General features: G+C 47.8%; 3 protein-coding genes and 1 non-coding gene across 7 annotated transcripts; all 4 read right to left on the bottom strand.

Annotated features, from left to right (window-relative positions):
- Positions 1-825: 825 nt before the first annotated feature.
- mrpl28 (mitochondrial ribosomal protein L28) lies at positions 826-3,450 on the bottom strand. Of its 4 annotated transcripts, none has more exons than XM_047035704.1 (6): positions 3,342-3,450; positions 2,644-2,972; positions 2,335-2,487; positions 1,912-2,046; positions 1,550-1,636; positions 826-1,292 (listed from the first exon to the last, which is right to left on the bottom strand). In XM_047035704.1, the coding sequence occupies exons 2-6, from the start codon at positions 2,929-2,931 to the stop codon at positions 1,197-1,199; spliced, it is 759 nt and encodes a 252-aa protein (XP_046891660.1). In that variant the 5' UTR covers positions 2,932-2,972; positions 3,342-3,450; the 3' UTR covers positions 826-1,196. The 4 variants fall into 4 exon arrangements, with proteins under 4 accessions (XP_046891660.1, XP_046891658.1, XP_046891661.1 ...); XM_047035702.1 differs by having other exon boundaries at positions 1,550-1,639; XM_047035705.1 differs by having other exon boundaries at positions 2,644-2,976; positions 3,342-3,448.
- A 375-nt stretch (positions 3,451-3,825) lies between these two features.
- trnastop-uca lies at positions 3,826-3,912 on the bottom strand. Its single transcript has one exon. It is a non-coding gene; the product is annotated as a tRNA-Sec (tRNA).
- A 563-nt stretch (positions 3,913-4,475) lies between these two features.
- Positions 4,476-8,024, bottom strand: LOC124477919 (zinc transporter 1). Its single transcript, XM_047035994.1, has 5 exons — positions 7,253-8,024; positions 6,779-7,129; positions 6,228-6,505; positions 5,456-5,643; positions 4,476-5,356 (listed from the first exon to the last, which is right to left on the bottom strand). The coding sequence occupies exons 1-5, from the start codon at positions 8,022-8,024 to the stop codon at positions 5,038-5,040; spliced, it is 1,908 nt and encodes a 635-aa protein (XP_046891950.1). The 3' UTR covers positions 4,476-5,037.
- Positions 8,025-12,683: 4,659 nt separating this feature from the next.
- Positions 12,684-22,791, bottom strand: ppp1r37 (protein phosphatase 1, regulatory subunit 37; the record flags this gene model as incomplete). Its single annotated transcript, XM_047035995.1, is given in 12 exon segments — positions 12,684-14,914; positions 14,997-15,094; positions 15,218-16,244; positions 16,581-17,738; positions 17,952-18,118; positions 18,542-18,683; positions 19,787-19,899; positions 20,143-20,298; positions 20,967-21,117; positions 21,586-21,705; positions 22,496-22,596; positions 22,698-22,791. Coding segments are annotated over 11 exon segments (3,318 nt in total), but the record flags the coding sequence as incomplete, so codon positions are not given.
- Positions 22,792-23,491: the final 700 nt, after the last annotated feature.

Raw genomic sequence — 23,491 nt, forward strand, 5'->3', positions numbered from 1 at the left:
AAATGTGTTGCTTGTGCTGTTTCAACAATATAGAGCCACTGACAGCACTAACCATGTGACCAATTTTAAAATGGGCTTGCCGGTGAAATAAAAAAGATGCCGCCGAACGCAAACACATTCGATGAATAGCCTACTTCTAGCTCAAATACATTCAGCACTGATCCTACAACTTGGCCAACAGGCACACATACATTCAGTTTTAATATCAGCATTACATGAAAAGATAGTCAATTTAGGTTAGACAGTTTTCCCCTCTCCTTGTGTGTCAATAATACATCTGTATACAGATGTATTAGTCCTTTACACTATAGTGAGTGTTTTCCTACCCTGAATTAGACAGGTAATTCCCATAGCGTGTTATGAAAATTATTCTGATACTAGTAGCGCTACATATAAGGAGAGGATGAACCCTGTTTACAGGTAGGCCAATTGTATACTCATCTCCTGTTGCTAGGTTATACCACCCACGGGAGTCCCCTAGCCAATAGGGACTCCCCGTTGCATGAGCGCCGTGGTGAACCACTAGTTTAAGACTGACAACTAGCTATGATAAAAAGGAAAATGAAAGCAACAAAAGCCACAATGTTTGTTTTTAAGGGTAATAATAGACTTATGTTCCATTTGGGGCAATTCATACGCCATGCAAGGACTTGCAGAAGACCTATGTGTCTATTTGATAGACCTGTTCGATCATTCATCTTTGTCACTTCAACACATGGCTAAACATTGCCACCTACTGTACTGGGTTTAAATAGAATATACAAAATACATTTTAAAAGGTAAATTTAACAATAAAAACAATGATATGAGGATGAACAATACCAATGAAGAAATATGAAGATTTATTCCTTGGATCACTGCTCCAGAGCACTTTCTAACATTCACATATAACACAGAAATTATGAGAATATTTACAGTTTAGAGTCTGAGAAAATTCCTTTGTCAGGTGAGAAGTATTGTTACTGTTAAGAAATTTTCAAATTTCCCCCCAAAATGTATCCTTCTGTCCTCCCTTGTTTAAAATTGCTCTTTCCTTTTCTCCTCCTAGCATGATCAGAATACACAACAACTTTGGACAAGTACAAGTGTCTTTCTCTGGAATATGATAGTGTGTTTAATCCAGTGTTCATTGGGACAGGATGTGACCTCATACTTTATAAGAAGTGACCTCGTTATCTCCAGTGGTACATTTTTCCTCACTTCCTCTCTATCAGCTCGGGCTCTGAGAGTTTCTGGATGGTCAGTTGTGTGACCAGGTTATCCACACAGCTCTTAAACACAGGTTCTGGGTCCTGCAGTTCAGAGAGAGAGCAGAGAATCATTGTAGTAGCAATCTGTGTGTTAAGTAAATGTAAAAAGATGTTTAAGTATAACCGGCTGTTAATACATGTGCGCATGTACAGACGTGTTTGTGCACAATTAGAAAGTTTATGTTACTTCTAGGATTTGAAGGATGATGTTATGGTCAGTTTTGGTTTGGTTGAGGTTGGAAACATGATGGTTAGGGTTAGAAGGATGGTTAGGGTTAGAATTGGAGAGAAGATGTCACCTTATATTCAAGTTGTCTTTGTTTCTCCACAGCCTCCTCCAGATTGAGCCCCACCCACTCTGCCTCCTCCTCCGGGACCTCCAAGTGCTGCTGGGACATACAGAAAAAAGGAAGACAGGAAAAATAGAAGGAGAGAGGGAAGAAAGGAGAGAGAGGTAGTAGGACAGAGAGAAAGAGGAGCATTAACAGCACATACTGCAACAAACACAGATCACTTAACATTTTCTTCAGTCATCAGCACGAACATGACCTCTAAATTACTTCAATTTCAGCAGATAAGCAGAATCAAGTGAACTCCAAGTATCTGACAGTATTAGAAAGGTAACAGCAACCTCCAAGGACCCAAAACTCCACGGACCCACCTTGTATTTGTTATAAATCTTCTCCCTCTTGACTGGGTCATCAGGGTAGAGCTCTGTCTCTCTCCGGGCCAGACGCAGCAGCATGGCCCGCCTCAGGTCCATTCCCAGCTTGGATTTCAGATCCTCCTTGGGAGTCTGACAGACAGGAGAACAGGAACATATAGAAGTCTTATATCTCTATCTCCCTCATGAATCCTGACCAATGCACTACGCTGGTGTGCAAACCAGGGCTACATGCAAACACAGCCCAGCTGACCACAGATATATCCTTAGCTGTGGTGTTGAGGAGAACAATGTAAACTTGAACTATAATACTAGTCCCATTTTATACGTGCCAGCATCATACACTTCCCCTGTATCAACAGAATGCTCTCACAATAATAAAACATTAGTACTCTCTGACACCTTGCAGCATTCTCTTACCTTCAGTATGTAGAAGTCGAACCCGTACGCAGTGTCGATGAGGTCAAGAACACGAGCTGTGACTGTGATGGTGAACTTGTGGTCAAGGATCTCGCTGTACAGCTCCCTGTTGAACAGCTGAGGCTTCCATGTCTTAGCCAAGCGGGGGCAGAGCTGGGGAGACACAAGATCACAGGGTGTTGTACAAATAGAATACATTTTATAGTCTAACTTGTGTGCAATATGTTTACAAGCATTACTACAGCCGGTAAGTGATGTTGAATGAATGGTACTACGGACTAATAGGCTGATAAACCAGAAGAGACTCACTTTGTCATTTTTAGCATATTTAAAGCCTGATATCCAGCCCTCTCCTCCCCAAAGACCTTTTTGGGACTCTGCAGGGTAGTAGATGGGGATAGGAATGTCCTGAACCCGCTCTTTGAGCCCTGTCTTGGGGCTGACTCTGTAATTCACCCCCAGTGGCCTCCAGTGGACAGGCATGGGCTCCCTCTTCTCCTCAAGCGACCGCAGGTAGTGTTTGGGCAGACGTGTGTAGATCCCCTGCTTCAGCTTCAACGCTTCCCAGATTTTCGGGGGATACTTGTGGAGAGGCATGGTGGTTTGGCCAGAATTAGCTAGCACACTCGAACCTAGGCCTAACTTAGGATAAAGGACAGAGAAACAAGACGGCATGCACAGAATCTATTAATTACTCAAGCCAATATGCGTTCGTATTTCATTGACGGGGTGGTGGAAATCAACGGTCGCCTTTACGTGACCATTTTCCATGAATAGCCGAGGACAAGAGGTTATTATGTAAACAACAATTATATTAACTTAGTCTGAATTTGAGCTGAGATACTTCTGAGAATGTGTCAAGTTTGAGGGTCCTAAGCGTTCTGTCAGTCTGGAGATATTGAGCCTGCACCTACGTAGCGTTGTTTAAGCAAACGACGCAAAAATATTGTAAGTGATACAACTACAGGTACAGTCAATATATGCTACTTTGTTTAAAAGGTTCTCACCAATCAGATCAACATCCACTTAAACCATTAAACCCCGAATATTTCCCACACGCGACTCAATCATGCCAAGGACACACACTTGCTTCCGGTAAGCATTGGAACGCCTACATTTCTGACGGGGACGATTGGTTGGCAAAACGGAAGTTGACATAAGTGAATGGTTTACTTACCTTGTCCGTCATAGCTAACATCCGTCCTGAATGATTTCCTCGTTTTGGCGTCTGGGGTGCGCCGATTACAATTGTTCGAAAATGAATCTTCCTCATTCGTTTCAGAAAACGTTGTTGCAGTGGTAACTGCATACAATAACTCACTCTGGTGGAAGCGTCGGTAATATTTAGAACTCACTCCTCAATAGGTTAATAAAAAGGCATAATAAAGACACTTTGAATGTTAACACATCGTGAACTGTATATTTCCAGCGCCAACGACCAGTACATCATTTTACTGATAAATAATTGTAAGAACGAGGGCAAATATCTTCCGCCCGAAAGGTGGAATTGAACCACTCTGCCGCTAAGCAGCTACAGGTTTGAAGCCTGCACCCCGGACCACCGAGGCTCATCCGGGCATTAGAAACAGCGCAGATGCACAATATATAAATGTTCTCTTTTTGATTATCATCCCAGTCATGGTTTTAAATTGAAGTTTATCATCACGGTGAATTTAGTGCCAGAATAATGTGTGATACAATAATAAACAACAGGAAGGCTCTCAAACGTCTATCTATAAAATAAACCAATACATAAACATAGCTTTTTTGTTGAAAGAGGGTGGTTATAATGAATGCAGAACAGAACCAGTTTCATTGGTTACCCAAGAGTAAGGAGGTGGAGTCTTTATGTCGTCACAGACCTGGTAAAACTTTAACTATGGTAGCCAACTCATGTCATGGGATCAGAGAGGAGATAAGATTCATGGGTCTTATGTATTTGTTTTAAAGTCCCACAACACAAATACTATGTACATTATTGTATACAAAAAGGTGCATACCCACAGTAATTCCTGGATACAGTAGAAAAGGACCAGGCACCATGTCATGTTGCAGGAGTCTCCAAAACCCCTTTTCCCCATCAACTCCCATTCAATAAATAAATCAAATTAATATAAAACCAACTGCAAACTTGTGGTTTTAGGGTTTTTATTCAGTAAGAGGACTTATTATGATATTATTAATGTCATTACTGCAGCACAGCAGGGATGAAGACAAGTTAGAAGTAATTCTGATGCACATGATAGCTCTGCGGCAGAGTCAAATCCTCATACGTTGCTTCGGATCAAATTGTTTTATCCAGAGAGGTGAACAGTTTAGGTGTGTGAAGTCTCAACCCTTGTGATATCCAGACCAGAGACAGTGACTGTTGTTCAGTCTTAAATTCAGTGTAACTGTGACTTGGTCTTGATCACTCCTCTGTCACAGTATTTTACTATACAAAAACTTAAACATTAATTTATTCACAAAGACACTACAACACTGTATGATTGACATCTGACTTACACAAATTCAATGTCATCTTTGGTAAGGCACTGTGGTGATACAAATAAAACTGATCATAAACATTCTTATGTAAAACAAACACAAGTAAAGGCTAAACAAGAGTTTTCAAAGAATAAAAACTGACAGGAGTTTGAGTTTGGATGTTTGCTGTGCAGTTTGTCCCGTCATAACTGATTCCATCCTCCCTCATGCTTCATCTCAGAGGAAGGTGTTTTCTATCACCAGCATCTGAGGCTCTTCCTCCACCTCTCCAGCAGAGAGCGCTACAGGCTGTGCATTCTCTTCCTCAACAGTGTGACAACACATCTTGTCTGCACAGCTCTTCCCACAGGCCAGGCTGCAGGGCGGGTGGGGGGGCTGAGAAGGGGTGTCCCGAATGAGGGTCGGGGGGGTGTTGTGGTTGTCAAGGTTACTGCTGACTGTTGCAGAGAAGGGGGTGAACTCTGGCTGGATGGTCCAACAGCTCACTCCTACACTCTGCAGCACCTTGGTTACTCCAGACAATAAGTCACCACACCTGTTGAGACACCGACTCAGTGAATCCGGTCTACATCATCTATTCCCTGTCATACAACCCCCAACATCACCTGTAACCCCCTCCCCATCCAAAAGTCACCTGTGGGTCTGGAAGCCAGCGTGGCAGTGCACGTGGACAGAGGCCACCAGGCAGCTCTCGGTCAGCTGCCACACGTGCAGTTCATGCACGGCCCAGACCCCCGGCACGCTGGAGATCCTACGACCCAGCTCCGACACTCGCACCTGGGGGGGGCACGCCTGCAGCAGCAGCTGACCCCCCCGACACACCTGGAGAGAGATGGTCCCTAAGTGGATCAGCGGTTCATACAGGAGGGGTTTGATTTAGTATTCAAGATTACGTTGACCCTTCACCCTTGACCCATTACTCTTAACCCATGACCCTTAAAGATGCTGTAAAGCAGAACTGAAAATGAGTTTTGTGTTCATCCCAACACAGAAGAATGTGTTGTTAACTACCCATCCAAATTTGAATGAAAAAAAACACAGACAAGTATGTTAAATTAGGCTTTGAAATTGTGAGAAAATCAGCAGTCTTCTCTGCTTTATACTGGGGCGGGGTGTCGCCTAAAGGAGCTGAAGCTCCGCCCCCTCAAATTTATTGAATTTAGCAACAACAGCAACAACTAGCTAAATCAATTGCAGATATCTGAACAGTCAGACCTACAAGCAGTTTATGGGTGTTTTATGTGTTAATTACTTTGTCTTTGCATCGTAACAGCTGAGTAACAGAATGCAGGTTATATAAACCGCCTTTATTTCACACGTATATAATGTACTGAGAAGCAAATCATGGAATTAGCTTTACAGCATCTTTAACCCTTAATGCTGTTCCACTATAAACACCTTCTGACCTGGGGCAGGGTAGTGGTAAGCAACACCAGCACAGCCAGCAAGGAGAAACCAGGGTCCAGGTAGAGAATGAGGCCGCAGGCCTCAATGGAGTCCAGGCATCCTGGGATCAGCAGCAGCACCAGCCCGTTAGCGATGACCAAGATGGAGCCCATCAGAGCCTGGATCACAGTGACCAGAGCTGGGAGGCAGCCGCTACCCCAGCTCCTGGTCTGAGGCCTACCGTGTGGAGGTTGGTCTGACTGCAGAGATGGGCTGAGGCTGGGGGAAGTCTGGATCACTGGGGAGGGGGGATGGACGGTAGGTTTTGGTACTGAAGTACTGATGTTTGGCTCAGTTGAAGATAAATGTGAAGAATGACAGCTTCAGTGTTTAACATGATGTGTGTTTTTCACTCTCTGGCTGCTGGGTGCTGTATGTATAGATGCTTACCATCACTCAGAAGTTATATAATTGTAATCGGAATGCTCTGATCTAGAATACGCTGATCAGGATGTTCTCTCTCACTACAGTCCATGGAGATTTCAAAACATTTAAAAATTAAAATGCTCACCTGAGTGTCCGGCACAGGCACCCATCCTGGATGCCACAGAGCCAGGGTCCCCAGAGTGGGACCCCCAGGCCCCTGTCTGCCTGAGGTCTGACTGTGTATCCAGACTGTGTGGGGGGGCTCCGTAGCTGGGCTGTGAGGGGCAGGGCTGGGGGGTTGCTGCAGGAACACGGGCTCCAAGAAAGGAGGGAGGATCCTGGGTTGGTGGTGAGGTTGAGTCAGGGCAGTCAGGGTCCAGGACACTGGAGGCCCCAGGGTTACACAGCACCAGAGTTCCTTCTTGGAAGGGACCATGCAGAGAGTAGGGGTGGACCATGCACCCCTCTGCCGAGCAGGCTTGGTTCTTGTTCTTGACTGTGGACAGCCACAGAGAGGAACAGGATCAACAAACAACAGATGGTCATTGTTTAAAATGCTCCTTGTTGAACACAAATACCCCCCCCCCCCCCCACACACACACACACACACACACAGTACCTTTCCCATCCTCCCAGAGACTTCCACTCCTCTCCTCCCCTGACACCATCCCGCCCCCTTGCTGGCTTCCCCAGCCCAGCCCTAGTACCAGCAGGTTGTGGAGCAGACTCACGGCCCCCACCACTGTGGCCAGTAAGGGGCGCCGGAGCAGCTGGGGCTGCAGGGTGTGGCTGATGATCTCCAAACAGACAGAGACACAGAGGGCAGCCAGCAGCAGGGAGGAGAACATAGAGCCGACAGGCTGGAGCCTGGCCTCGCTGTACTCCAGCCCACACCGTTGGGACTGGAGGAGGGAAGGGGAGTGGGGGGACGGTGGGAGAGAGGGAATCAGGGACGGGGGGGGAGAGGGGGTGACAAACGGAGGATGAGTCGGGGTGAGGGATGCTGGGAGAGATGCAGCTGGGGCATGAGGTGTGTCGTGGAGCTGGCGACCCGGTGAGGTGTCAGGGGCGATGCAGTGAGGGGTGGTGGGGGAGCAAGGTTTTGGGAGACGCTGGACTGTGGTAGTTGGGGGAGGTGGAGAGAGGGGTGAGGGGGGGCAGGGAGTGGAGTGGGATGGGATGGGGGAGATAGTCTTGTCGGCTGAGAGGAACTGGGGAGATCTGCTGGGTGATGGAGTGGGGGTGGATGACAGGGGGAGGGAGGTGGGGGAGGGGGGAGAGACCTCCGAAGCACAGAGAAACGGTTTCTTGACGTCTCCAGGAAGTCGGGGATGAGGAAGAGGAAGAGCCATGTGTATGAGGATGAAGAGTGTGTGGAAGCCATCCACCATGTTGATGAGGGAGCTGCACAGGCGGCTGGCAGCAATCTGACATACCAAGAGGGCAAAAGTCAGGACCAGCATGCATCTGTGCATTGATGTGCCCCTGAGGAGCCCAGGGCTGCTTGACATGACAACTAGAAGGGACACACACATACACACATGGCATTAATTGTAAATGAATGGTCATGAGAACCCTGTATACTGTATATCCTGACTGCTCCGATTGCATTGATTTTTTTTCCACATACAGTTTAATAAACATGAATGTCGATAAACATTCAGACAGAGCATACACATACTAAAACAGTAATATTGTGTTATGTATACGTGGATTAAATTCTTCTATCAGTAGTGTTGTAGAACACATTTTTGTGTAACATTTTTTAATATTCTTAGCTTTGAGTTAGAGTGTTTTATAATGTCTCAAGACAGACGGGGTAGCTTAGCGGCTCTGCTCTGTGGAATGTGACGCTTGGTAAAGATCCAAGCAGTAGCCACCGTGGTCTACCTGGAAAAGACACGCAACTGACAATGTGTCACAGCGTGAATAACCTGGTTGGCACTCACTTTCTTTTACACATGCACGAACGCAAGCCCAAGCAACTCTATTTTCTCCCTTTCTCAAGCTGACTTCTGATCTGAAAAACTTTATTATACAGGTGGGTTATATTGTAAAGTAGCCTAACAAAGATGTTGTTCTGATTGAAATGCATTATAATTATTCAGTCTATAGAGTTGATAATCTTTACTTGTTTGGATTTGATTTTTTTTTACCTTTAATAGACCGGTAGATTACGCGCGAGGAGGCAGATATCCACAGATCACAAGAGGCTCTATTGCAGTAAGAAGACAGACGTGCGCTTCGCGCGCAGTAAGTCTATCCAAGTGTTACCCATCTCTCTCTCTCTCTCTCTCTCTCTCTCCCTCCCTCTCCCTCTCCCTCTCCCTCTCCCTCTCCCTCTCCCTCTCCCTCTCCCTCTCCCTCTCCCTCTCCCTCTCCCTCTCCCTCTCTCTCTCTCTCTCTCTCTCTCTCTCTCTCTCTCTCTCTCTCTCTCTCTCTCTCTCTCTCTCTCTCTCTCTCTCTCTCTCTCTCCCACGCCCACCTAACTGCCTAGTTTCTAATCGCAGTCATGTGAGGGGGTTCGTACTCATCGTCCCTTTTTATCGTGTGTTTTCTCCCCGTCCGCTCCGGTGGGGTCAAGATCTGAAGCCCATCGGTGAGCCGAGCCCACCCACCTCACCGCTCCTGAGTCCACCACGTCAAGGGAGGGGGGGGCGTATGTGTTTGAGCCTAACTGGAACTAATTTATATCCCAGTGTAGACACGATTATATAACTCCTTAATACATACGGTGTTCCATAAGGGGCAGAAAGTGTCCTTATACGCACATTCATGTGTGAAGTTTCTCTTACTCAAGGGTAGGGTGTCATTTGAATTGGATAATTTTGTTATGGATTTCAAAACGTGCGAACTTCCTTTGTGCTGTTTTAAAGTAGCTTAAGTTAATTATATAACCATTATATATAATGGTCTCCCTTTGGTTTAATTTATTTCTGAGAAACTAGTTCCAATTTCAGTACCTTTTCCCCCTCATTCAATCTAAATAGAAGAAGAAATGTATAGCGAAGCATCGTCTCCCTGCACCCGTCTACGTACGCTGCGACGCCTTGGTCCACTCCACTGACCAGCGGGCCAACAGGCCCGATGAGGTCTGACACCACGCCATGGTCCCTTTCAGTCTTGAACCAACACCGCATTCCTCCGGCGAAAGACCTTCCCAGGAAGCTTCTTTAATTCGACGTTAGAAACGACTTCATTCACAAAGGTATACTTGTTTGAGGCTAGTGCACTAGTCTCTTCTTTCTCTGACGTAAAGGACCCCATTCATGGCGTAGTTGTTTGATGCGCTTGAAGAAATTCAAGATATTGATGTCTTTTGATATTGATGATTTTTTTTTACCGATTTCTCTTGAGTTTGGGATTGTGTTTGTTTTCCTCAATGAGGAAATTGTCCAACACTAATGATGTTTGGGGCTGTACCATAGGTGAATAAATGACTGAAGCGAATCCAGAGGCACCAGAATATCTTGAGTGTGGTCACGGTCCAACCACTGACCCTTGTCTCTCATAGACATCCGATACACAGGAAGGGCCCTGTTCTATTACTTTGTAGACAAGTCCTTTCTACGTCCCTTCCTTCTTAGAAATCACTGATATGATGTGACTGTATTGGTGACCACTGGGCTAGATGGTAGATGCGTTTTCCTCCTAAAAGGATGGAAGGAGACAGAGAAGGATCGCTACAGTGTTGGGATGTGACCTCACTCTACAGGCAGTGTAGTCTCCTCTCCTTGCCAGCCTGTTAATGGTTACATAACCTAGTCTGCAGTCACACCTCTGGTTTCACTCTGCTGAGACAGCAAGACCCCCCATGCATCACACAATACTGCTATACATATAATATTGGTGGTTTAATTGTCAGAGAGATTAAATACTACATGACAGAATCATTAGGAATTAAATAATCTGCTTTTGAACCTTTTCACATCGACATAACAAAAGATTGTGTGTGTGATTAATCTGTGTCCACACCACAGCCTGGGGGTGGGTCAGACCTAGTCTTCTGTCTGGAACTAAACACCAGAAGTCACTGATGGATGACAGACTGAAAGAAACCGTAAATTAGGAAATCTTTTATTTCAACCAAGATCATACAAGAAGAAACCCATAAATGCAATAAAATATATTTTTTCTGAATTTCAAGAACAAACTCTGGACAGTTGGAGACATTGTTAATCATCATAATCTGAGAGAAATATATTACATTTGTCTGTATTCATCTTTCGCTGTATATTTAGAGATCATCATAGCTTCTTATCCCGATACCGAAGGGCACAGCGAATAAAAAATGAACAGGGAAGCAGATGTAACCAACAGTAAACAAGCCCAACACATCTACATTGATTAGACATATTAAACATTAGTGAACTTTAACAGTTATGGCAGGTTTGAACTAACAACTGATGACCTCATGAACAGTCCCTCCCAATAGTGAAGGCCACTACTGTTTTGCCCTCATAAAGAAATGAGCATGGGCTGGGACCAATGTTGTCACGGTGACAATACAACACAGAACACAATGTAGCACCGTGTTCCTGTTGAGATTGAAACATGTTTCTGGCCTCTGAATAACATTTCCGTTATGCTTCAGAGGTTATCACAGCTAGGCCATTTCAACCAAAGCTTCATTGCCCCCCCCCCCCCCCACCCTCCACCACCACTGCCCCTCCCTCCCCTGCTTCCCAGGAAGGCTAAGCCAAGCTGACTTATGCCCAAGGATAACTTTTAATTAAGTTTTCTAAATTGCTTACTTTTTACAGGTTGAGGTAAAATAGGGAGAAAAAAAAACTTCTGATAGAAAGGACACAAGCGAGAAAGAAAAACATTGTTTTGTGTGAGAGTATTCCTGGGACCATATAGAGCACATACAATATGAGATCAAACACATCTCACATTGCTAGATCAGTGTATGTGTCTGTGTGTGTGTCCGTGTGTAGTGGCTCATGCCATCTTCCTTATAAACTATTGCTCAGTATCTCAGTTGACTGGGCATGTGGAGAGTAAGTATGTGTGTGTGTGTGTAGGATTAGTAGCTGGCTGGAATTCCTTTAGAACAGAATTACAGTAATAAATTCTAGCTCTCCCCCCCTCCCACTCCCACCTCCTGTCCTCTAACTCATGACAAGCTGAACTCCCTCACCTCTCCACATCCCATCATGACAATACACTGGATCACCCAAGGGTAGTCTTCAGGCTCTGTGGATGAATAGTGTGTCTGTGTCATGGGTTTACAAAAACAGGATCAGCAGCCCTAAACGAAACAACAGATTTTTTTCATGTCATCTCCTCTCTTTCACTCTATCTTGAAATCCCTGTCAGACTGAATGTTCTGGTCACCTCAAACGCCAAACGACAACCTCCTTTATCTACACCTCTTTATCCATCCCTTAATCATTCTCTCTGAACCGACCCTTTCCTAAGAACCAAATCCTAACAGCCTGGACTGTGATCATGTCCAATAGGACACCTAGACCAGTGGAGATGGACATTACTAGGTCAAATTGTGGATGTCAGCACATACACTGTCACAAGCTTCATGTTCCTCCTTCTACTGTCCACACACCAGGTCCACTACTGGTCCAGATCATGAGTCGGAATCAGAGTTCTTCACTTGATAATTGCCTGATTCAGGCTCATGTTCACAAACTCCTGGCAGCTAGCTTGAGCATGTAGAAAGCATTCCTCGCACCTGTACTCCCTACATATGCTTTACGCATCGGATATAGATTCCACACTATCATTGTTTTTTTTTAGTGTCTGAATCAATCCAAGCCATCTTAAACACAACTGTATTGGTCCATATGAACTGGGATTGTCGAATCTCTAGTACTGCCCCGATGGGTAGAGATAAGTTGGAAACAAGCTTAATTCTGCGCATTAATAGAACAAAACCAGCAAATATTAAGAGTTGCCAAACCGTTTAGAAATATTCACAAACTGTTCAATTAAATTCCCAAGCTTTCATCCATGCATGTTTATCCAACGTTCTCAATTCAAAGCAGAATTTCCAAAGCAAGTTTTAATTTCATTGAAACATTCTCAGTCACTTCATTAGTCATTACATGCATTTATTTAAGAGAGAGAGAGAGAGGAACAAAAAATTGCCATACATATCTTTGTGATTACCAGCACATTTCGATTAAATTAACAAATAATTAAAAATTACTAAAAATTAAAGCATTACAGACAGTGGGTGTAGCACAGCCATTTTGATTTCAGCCAGAAACATCCGTAGTGAGTTTGAGAGCACAGGGACCAGCAGAGGGTGTGGGCGGTGCATGAAGTTCAATCAAAACCTGAATCCGGAGGATTCCGGGACAGGACAACCCAGGCATGCTTCTGATTCTTCGAATCACAGTATCTGTGTTAAAGAATCTCAATGTCTGCATTCTGAAGGTCCAGATATTGTCTGAATAGCGCCTATCCTCGACGCTCATCTGTGGATGTGTTGAGTGTCTGTAACACACGTTTCCATGGAAATGAAGACCCATGAAGGGAGAACTAATCAACATGGATCTCCACCTTCCTGGCACTTGCTTCCACTCTGCCCAACTAGTGTTCTATTAGCATCAAATCTTGCTTAGCTTACTTGTGCGCCATTGGCTAAATGGTCCATTCTGGGTAATAATATTATTAATGTTTACCTACAAGAAACCCGGTAAGCCACAGCATCCCCTTGTGGCCAGACACAACATAGCCAGATAGTGTTTTAAACAGAAGGTCCTTACATAGGAATTTGTGAATCATCATTCACTGTGTGCCACTATGATATAAAGTCTGCTTAGAACTGCACTCATCCCACTGCCATGAAGTCATTTATATATTCACTGATATGTCCCTCCACCCTACAGTTATCCTGACCCCACAGCCTACAAACCCCAAAACAAACAAAATAATTGCTATAATTTGAATCTGAAATATACACCACCAAAAAAAGGGTGGAAAGAAATCATTAAACGAAAAAGAGAAAAAAAAAAAACACCATGAAAAGAATGGTGAAAAGGAAAAACAAATCACACAAAGGAGAAGAAGGCTTGTATTTCTACAAACAAACTGATTTCTCTAAGCAGCAAAAACAAACTACAACGAGATGGTAAAGACTTGAAATTAAATGTATAACCGAATTGAAGGCAACAGATATCACAAGCTGACAGGAATGGGAGAAGCAGTACGGAGATGGCACACAGATGGCATACCATTGGAAGACTGAAAGAAAGAAGGATGGATGAGGTGGATACATGATGGGAGAGAGGAAAGAGAGGGGGACCGGAAGAGAGACTTTCTTTTGACTTCTGAAAAGTTTCACATCACATTCAACAACTCAGCTTTGATAGACAACTAACTCTTCTGAGAGGGAACGCCAGTGATACATGTGTCTGAAGGGAAGGAGGAAGAGATGGGGAAAGGGAACAACAATGTAAAGGAAGAATGAAGAGGGGGGCTTCTATGTGGTGAGGATCAGAACTCCTGCCAAGGCAAACATTTAGTTTTAGAGAGAAGCTGATAGATAAAACGCTAACACACACACACACAAATCAGGTGTTCTCCCGTGGTTCTAGAAGTGTGTGACCAGCCCCGGTCACTGCACCCTCTCTTTTCTCCAACAGGAGGGTGAGGCTGAGCGTGGGTCTGAGCACGCTCACAACACCGACACCAACGTGATTCACAACAGTCGGGGTGGAGGAAGTTAGGCTGGGCGTGTCCCGTGTCTTTGGTTAGAGCAGTGATGAACCCCTTTCCCCCTCCTTTCTCTCTACTGCCGTCCACCTCACTCTCTCCCTCTCATCCTGGTTGGGTTTTCTTGCTACCTCTTGAATATAGATTCCTGATGTCGTGATGACGGCAAAATTAAAAATAGATGTGATCACTTCCATTTATTGTTGCTTGTTTACTTTCACTGGTGTGTGTGTGTGTGTGCTCATACTGGGTGTATCAGTTACACATGTAATGTGAATGTAGTGAACTCTTTATACTCTGTGACCAAACTTGATGACTATTCTTTGTAATTTCTCTTTCTTTAATTTTTTTAATAGATTTTTTTTAATATTTTTTTATAGAGTTTCTGTATTTATATATCTATGTGTGTTGACTCGTCTGAGTCCAACTCGGCCTCAGTCTCCAGGAAAGATGGTGGTGGTGAGGTCATAGGAACAACAAGACACAGACAGGACAGGAGCGTCAAGACATTTCGCTGAGATCACAAGAGAGACCAGAACATCTCCTGAGACACTGTCATCACTGGAGAAACCAAGTGCCGTCTCCTGAATCCTGAGTCACACTGGGGAGGAAACACAGAGGGGCTTATATTAGAGCAGAGGTGCTAATCTGAAGCAGATCCTACCCTGTGGGTGTGGTCATACCTGCCAGTGTTATGGAGCCTCCCTCCCAGACTCCAGACTGGCTTCCAGCAGCAGCTCTTCCAGGTTCTGTTCACAGCTCAGTTCTGCTGTCACACTCGCTACACACACACACACACACACACACACACACACAATCTGACTTTCATTGTGCACATCAGTGTTGAAAAAATTGGGATGTCACGAGTGAGTGTGTTATTGTGACCAGTTTCCTGTTGACTCACTGTGCTCCATGATGTAGGGGCTTGGCTTGGGGGAGTCAGGATCCAGCAGGTGGAGAGAGAACTCAGGCTTCAGACCATTGGGCAGGGCCGAGTCCCCCACCCCGGCCCCCCCCGGGCCCTCCACCCCCGCACCCTCCTCCTCGTCCAACGAGGCCTCCAACGTGGATGGGGGTGCTCCAGACTCAGTCTGGGGGGAGGAGGGGTCAGCAGACACAGGGCCTTGTAAGCTGTCCTCTAATTGGGCTGATTGCTGTGGATCTTTCTCCTCTGGCACAGGAAGAGCTCGCTGCAGACAGGCCTCCATGGGAGGTGGCTGACGCTCTTCTTCCTCTTCCTGCTCTACTCTGGCTAGCTTGGGAGCTGGCTCTTCTTCTTGGCTCTGCTGGCTGTCGTCTTCTTCTGTTCTCTCCCTGGCACCCTGCTGCTGAGATAACAGTCTTGCTGGCGCCTCCTGCAGGTCAACATGGGGATGTGACTGAGCTTGTTGCTGGAGCTGTGCCTGGGGCAGTTGCAGGGCCTCAACTGGCAATGATAGCTGCTGTAGCTCTGTGTCTATATTAGTCAGTGGGTCTGTTAGCAAATATGCTAATGTTTCCTGCTGTATTGCATTAGTTTCAGTCTTGGACACTTGTGGATGTGATATGCCTTCATCCTGCTCTTGATTCTCCTCCCAAATACAACTTTCTGTATCCTGTATTTGTGGACTCTCCTTCTTGTCCTCCACCATCCCTGCATCCTCCACCATCGCTCCTTCCTCCACCCCCTCAGTAGTCTGCTGCTGGATAGCCGACAGGTCTGGTTGGCAGTCTGTCCCCTCCTTCTCCTCCTTCTCCTCTTCAGCGAGAGGGTCTGGAGCTGGTGAATCAGCGGAGGGTTCTGGCAGGGCTGGTTCAGGTGGCTGGCTGAGTTCTGCTGCAGCCAGGCCCATATGACCTGCTAAGCCTCCCGCCTCCTCTGACAGTAGGCCTGCTGGTGTAGAAGGCTCTTCTACTGCCTGTGTACCATCTACCTCCCCTTCCACACTAACCTCCTCCCCCTCCACACTAACCACCTCCCCCTCCACACTAACCACCTCCCCTTCCACACTAACCACCTCCCCCTCCACACTAACCACCTCCCCTTCCACACTAACCACCTCCCCCTCCACACTAACCACCTCCCCCTCCATACTAACCACCTCCCCCTCCACACTAACCACCTCCCCTTCCACACTAACCACCTCCCCTTCCACACTAACCACCTCCCCCTCCACACTAACCACCTCCCCCTCCACACTATCTACTACCCCCTCCACACTACCTACTACCCCCTCCACACTACCTACTACCCCCTCCACACTACCTACTACCCCCTCCACACTAACCACTTCCACCTCCCCCTTTGTAATACCTTCTACCCCCTCCACACCAACTACCTCCCCCTCCACCCTAACTACATCCCCCTCCACACTACCTACCAGCCCCTCTGTACTACCTTCTACCCCCTCCATACTACCTCCTACCCCCTCATCAGGTTGCGGGGGGTCTGGTGTGGGGTGGGGAGCGTCAAATCCACTCCGGCTGTCTGGCTGTTTAGCGTCTAGGAGAAGGTCTGCCTCTGTGGTCTGTGGTGTTGGTGATGTTTGGGTGTGATCTGCTGGGCTTTGGCCCTCAGCCTGGATGGGTTGGGATGAGGAGGCCTGGGGCACGGTGTAAGGCTGGGGCTGGTCCTGGGCGAGGGGATGGGTGAAGGTCTGGACCAGCTGCTGTGTCCTGGAGGTCTGTGCCCCCAGCTCTGTCATGGTCTGCTTCCCCTGTGACACGGTGGGCTGCTTGGATGGGGGGCCGGCGGGCGGCCCAGCCTTGCTCTGCAGGTGCTGGAGGACCTGGTTCTGGTCTGGGGGGCTCTCCACTCGGGTCACCATGAAGATCTTATGGCCCCTCCCTGGGCTAGACACGGAGATGCAGCGCCCAGGAGAGGGTGGGGTTCCTGGGGCGGCTGAGGACTCTGTGATGGTGATCCCTGACATGGCGGTTGGGGAGGGAGACTGGCAGTGGGAGGTCCTTGAGGCACTGAGGGGAGTCTGGGGGGGCCCAGGCAGTGGGGAGAAGGCAGTCAGGTGGGGGGAGGCGGTCCTGGCGGCTGGTTTAGAGAGCACCTCTTCCTCCTCCTCCTCCTCAGTGTCCGAGTCCGACTCCAGCGGTAACGCCCCCCCCCCCTGAACTCGCTGCTGATTGGCTGTTCCCTACCGCTACCCCCTCTGTGTCCTTCCCTTCTTCCTCTCCATTGCTGTCTTTCCTCCCTCTTTCCCCTGGGTCTCCAGACCCTCCCCCCCCCCCCCTCCTCCTCCTCCTCCTCCATCTCCTCCCCCGTCCTCCTCCTCCACCCCCGTCCCGTCCTCGGTGGCGATCTCGGCCATGGAGGCCGACTGCCTCATCTGCTGCTCCGTCTCCTCCTTCTCCTTGGCCAGGATGAAGTTCCTCTTGCAGCCATTCTGCACCTCGGCCAGCAGGGCGCGCTGTGTCTCGATGAAGCTCTTCACCTGGGGAGAAGGAGACCTCTGTAAAACCTCCCCTACGGAAAACCCCCACCCCCTGACCCTCCGACCCCTAAAGACAACCGACATGTCTGTCTGAAATACAATTATTCTCAACAATGAGAGTACAAGGTAGGCAGATTTGATGGCTGCATTCCCAGCCTGTTTATCCTTTCATGGCCCTCTACACCCCCCCCCCCTCCCCCCTCCCCCTCTTACGGTCTCCTTCTTGGGCTCCCGGTCCAGGTCCAGGCGCAGCAGGGAGGTGTTGACCTTCAGGGCGAGGGACAGAGCCATCAGGCCGCCCGTCTTGATCTCGTTCTCCCTCAGGTCCAGACGCAGCAGGCGAGGGCTCTCCGCTATGAACTCTGCCACCGCCACCGCACCTGGGGGACAGGGAGACAGGTAAACAGACAGCCAGACGGACCTATAGACAGGGACGCAGACAGGAGACAGACAGCCAGAGACAGACAGGCAGACAGACAGCCAGCCAGAGACAGGCAGGCAGACAGAGACAGGCAGACAGATAGCCAGAGGCAGGCAGCCAGCCAGCCAGAGACAGACAGGCAGCCAGCCAGCCAGAGACAAACAGACAGCCAGAGACAGGCAGGCAGACAGAGACAGGCAGACAGCCAGCCAGAGACAGACAGGCAGACAGCCAGAGACAGGCAGGCAGACAGCCATCTAGAGACAGATAGGCAGCCAGCCATCCAGCGACAGACAGGCAGACAGCCAGCCAGAGACAGACAGGCAGACAGCCAGCCAGAGATAGATAGGCAGACAGACAGGATGGGAGTCCAGACAGGTACCTTCACAGGACAGCTTGGTGGAGGCCAAGCCCAGACGCAGCACTGAGCGGTTGGAGATCAGGCCGTCCTTCAGCTTGTGAATGCCCTCGTTCCCAACAGAGTTATGGCCCAGGTTTAAGGTCTCCAGACTCTGGGTGCAGGGCTGGGGGAGAGACAAGGGGTAGAGAGAGGACAGACGGAGGGAGCAGGAGGAAAGAGATGGGGGTGGAAAGAGGTGAGGGGAGACGAGAGACACAGAGGTCAAAGTGGAGGATAAAGAGAAAGAAGAGGACAGAAAAGGAAAGAAAATACCACAGAAGGAGAGAGAAAAAGTCTGTTATGTTTGACTTTGACATCTATATTTATAGATCAATTTCAGTTTGTATTTACTCATGCCACCTGCCAGAGGGCAGCAGAAATCCATGGGGTGGATCATTCTTTTCCACTGTAGATCCAGCCAGTCCAGCTTATCACTTTCAGTATGTGTGCTCCATTACGAAACCCCGGCAGAGCCAGTCATGGGATGTGTTACATCAGTGTGAAGGGAATGTTCAAAAGAGAGTGTGTGTGTGAGTGTGAGAGTGTGTGAGTGTGTGTGTGTGACAGTGTGTGTGTGTTTGAGTGTGAGTGTGTGTGTGAGTGCGTGTGTGTGTGTGTGTGAGTGTGTGTGTGTGTGACAGTGTGTGTGTGAGTGCGTGTGTGTTCTGCTCTGCTGGGTCAATGTCCTTTGGTAGGAGCACCGCTGGGCTCTCTAAACACACGGAATCTCTCGTCCACCCGCCAACATTCCTGTCTTAGCATTCCTAAGTCCCCCCTCTCCCCCTCCAACACATACCCTGCCCTTTACCCTCTCACCGTCATATCTGCCCCTGCCATGCGAGGCCCTATCTACCCCACAGAACCCTGTCAGGCCCGACCATGGGTAGTTTGTGGTCAAAGCATGTCGCCACCCTGTGGTGTTGACGGGAAGTGTCTGCTGGTGCCGTCTCATCTGGTACAACACAGTATCGAAAATCGTTGAGATCCGGCTGATAAGGGAAACGTTCTGTTGTGTGCATGCGTGCGTACACACCCAGGCGACACACACTCAGCCGATCACCCACACACATGTTGTTTAATCAGCAGAGTCCAGGGAACAGACACAGACCACAACTTCCTCCCATCCTCCTGACCCCAAGACCTTCTATGCTCTTCTCTGTGTGTACCACTTCTTTTTGTGTGTGTGTGAGGGAGAGAGGCAGAGAGAGAAAGACCGTGTGCGCGTACCAGTGCAGCAGCGAGGTAGCCCATGCCGTTGTGTGTGAGCTGGTTGTTCCAGAGCACCAGGGTAACCAGACCTTTCCTCTGCTCCTTCAAGCCCTCACACACATAGGCCAGGCCTGCAGAGAGAGAGAAAGAGAGAGAGAGAGAGACAGAGAGAGAGAGACAGAGAGAGAGAGACAGAGAGAGAGGTGTGAGTGAGAGGACTGTAAGTATCTCTAGCTACCGTATTTTTGGGGAAAAAAGCTGTGGTTAAAAAAAATATGGTAAATCTAGACTAACTATAGTCTAGGATGTGACTACAAGAGTGTATGATGTAGAAGTAATCCTAACTCCAGACTAAGCTAATCTAGGCCACCCACCAGAGTCTAGGATGTGGTTGTTGCGGAGGTCCAGGATCTGGATGTTGCAGTTGAACTTGAGCAGGTTGCCCAGCTGGGCGGAGTCCTGGAGGCCGTTGAGCTTGTTGTCGGCCAGGTAGAGCTCTCTCAAATTCATGTTCATCTTCAGAGCTGTGGCTGGAGGGGGGAGGAGGAGAGAGGGACAAGAAAGTAATCCTTCTTTGAAGCAAGACATTTGGATGCTAATGAAAAGATCCTCTGATGTGTGTGTTTGTCCCAACCCAAGCTCTTCTCCTGTCTGGCTCCCCAATGGTGGAATCATCTCCCCACCTCCATCAGACACACTTACTGTCTCCTTACCTTTAAGAAAAGGCTAAAGACGCATTTGTTCTGGGAGTACAACGGTACTTAAGAAAGATTTGTTGGATCCAATGTTAATTTATTTCCTCCAGGAACACAATGACACTACTTGAGGGACTTGTTGCACTTGTTGGTTAGTTGTAACTGAGTTAACTACTTGTGTCGCTGTAAAGTATATTATTGTTTGTTTGCTTTCCTACATGTACACTTGCACTTTTGAGGTTCATGTTGTTTAATTGTAACTTGTTTAACTACCTGCTCTTATGTTTCTTCCCATTGGCACTTATTTGCTTTTCACAATGTATTCTTCTACCCACAATGTTTCGGGTTCTCGTTGTTTATGATCATTGACCTATGCACTTTCTGCAAAGCTCTCTCTTGGAAGGTGCTTTGGATGCGCGTGTTTGTGTGTGTATAGACTGTGTGTGTGTGTATAGACTGTGTGATTGTGTACCTCCAGTACATGGTGTGTGTGTGTGTGTTACCCAGCAGCATGAGCGGTCTCCCTGACAGCCCGGCATTCTCCAGGTGCAACACGGCCAGACTCCCGCTGATGCGGAGCGCCCTCGCCACAAAGGGAGCAGAGTGGTCCAGCAGGGGGGTGTTCCGGGCGTCCAGGTACTGCAGGGAGCTGGTCTGAGGGGGAGGGGTGGACAACAATGCTGGATTGTTAACGGCTCGTGTTTCAGGAAGAGGGGGGTGTAGAACAGTGAGGATAAACAGTGCCTAGAGCAGTGCCTCTAACACTGTTCAGGGAGAACGGAACACCCGTCCTGTGCAACCTGACACACACACACGCACCCACACACACACACAATCTGGTACAGCAGGTTTGATTCCTGAGTGTAGACTAACCCATAACTGATTATAATGACACACACACACACACTTTCTACAAAGGGCTTAGAGGCAGCCTGGCCTCTCCTTCCGTAATCTACAAACCCATGTAATCTGTCATCTGAGCTGCTCACATCACAATGCCAGCAGAGAGATTTGAAATGCAGACAGAGGACATATACACACACAAACCTTTATTAACCCCCCCCCCCCCCCTCCTCCCCTCCCATCCATCCTGACCCTGGGACTCCTGTGGTGACCTCTCACCTTCCTCATCATGTGGGCAGCGGCCTGCCAGCCTCTGGTGCCGATGTGCTTGTTGAAGGAGATGTTGAGGTGTGTGGCCGACTCGTAGTATTCAATCATATCAAACAACGCTGACGCACCCTGGGGGGGAAACAACTTCAGTAATACTACAATGAAAGCTGAGGAACAGAGGAAAAGAGAGCGAGATGAACTGAGAGAGCGAGAGAGAGCGAGAGAGAGAAAGAGAGAGAGAGCAGGCAGAGGGGGTGCTCTCGAGGGCCAACAAGCAGAGACCCAGCCAGGATGGATAGACAGGTGATAATGAGACACTCCGTTCTGACTCTAACAGTGTGAACACTGGTCACCCTCAGGAACAAACTGTACGAGTCCAAATGCATCTGTTTAACAAGACACTGCATGCTGCGAGATGATGATGACCAAGGGTGTCTCACACACACACACACACGCACACACACACACTCCTGAAACCCATGCACAGAGGTTGTGTCAGCAGTCAGTTGGTCTAGTGTCTAGCTGCTGACTATGCATCACATGACACGATGCGTGTATCTCTGTGTGTGGGGGGGGGTGTCCATGTATGTGTGTGTGTGTGCTTTCAAGGATGCCAGTAAGAGTATGTCACGTCCTGTACGACGATGCAGAACACGACTGCTTGTGTTGATGTGTCTGTAAATCTACTTGACATGTGGAAATGCACAGAGCATGTGTGCCTGTGGGAGAGCAGCACAGACTGGATCCTCCACTAGCATGGGTGGGAAGGGCTCAACCAGAAATCTCCCTAATGGGGTTTACATCCAGTCATGACACAGCCCTGGGAAACATTGCACATCCTGAGAAGATAGAGTGAGAGAAAATGGGGAGAGAGAGAGATGCAGAGATACAAGAAACCAGACAGAGAGAGTGTTCCTACATCTTCATCCAGGCTGGTCTGCTCCAGGTCCACCACCTTAAACTGAACCCTCTTCAGAACCTCCTCCAGAGACTCACAGGCCTTGTAGTCCAGCTTCTCACCTGCACACACACACACACACAGTTCGTCAACAGGAACGCTCGGTAGCACTGACATAACCTTACTGTGTGTGGGTGTGTGTGTATTGAACGGTAGTGTCTACCTTTAAGGTCGAGGCATTCATTTCGCAGAGTCAGATCTTTAAGCTCCTGAGGCAAAGAAGAAGAGGGTGAGATTGTCAGACACACACACACACGTACACAGTGTCACACTGTCGGTCACAACATAACACAGATCACTGTCCAGCTGTAACCATGGCCACAGACAACATTGTATTCCCCAGAACAATGGAACACTCCTCACCAATCAGCAGCTGGTTAATCAACACCCCTGGGTATACACTGATAACCCCCAGCTACTAAGAACATTACGCATCTGCAGTGTGTGTGTGTGTGTGTGTGTGTGTGTGTTACAGGAATCACTTTGTGGGGGTTCCAGAGTACAGTGACTAGCACTGCCCTGGTTCACCTCCCCAAACATTCCTCGTAGCTTATGTGTGTTCCCACACAGGCACATATTCTATCTATTCTGTGCTGTCATATAACACTGCCTGACTACCGTCCCCCTCACCGCCCAGCACAGCAGATATGCACTCGATGACCCCCAAAACCCTTTTGTGACAGGCTGGCTGTTCAGTTGAAAGGATAAGTAGCTTCTTCTGTTGCTATCACAACTAGTTTCCCCTGTCGCTAGCATAACTATCTTCCTCTACTGCTAGCGATTGCTCTCATGTTAGCTCTCTTACACGTTTTCTCTTATGTTCTTTATCTTCATTCAATTTCATGAAGGGGTAATGACCACCTCTAACGTCTGTCAGTCCACACATGCAGAAATGACAACAAGTCATCTTTAAAGACTATATCAGGTCAAAGTTAGGCTTTAGAAGTTGTATTTGAA

This window comes from Hypomesus transpacificus, chromosome 15 (assembly GCF_021917145.1).
Source record: "Hypomesus transpacificus isolate Combined female chromosome 15, fHypTra1, whole genome shotgun sequence".
Taxonomy (NCBI): domain Eukaryota; kingdom Metazoa; phylum Chordata; class Actinopteri; order Osmeriformes; family Osmeridae; genus Hypomesus; species Hypomesus transpacificus.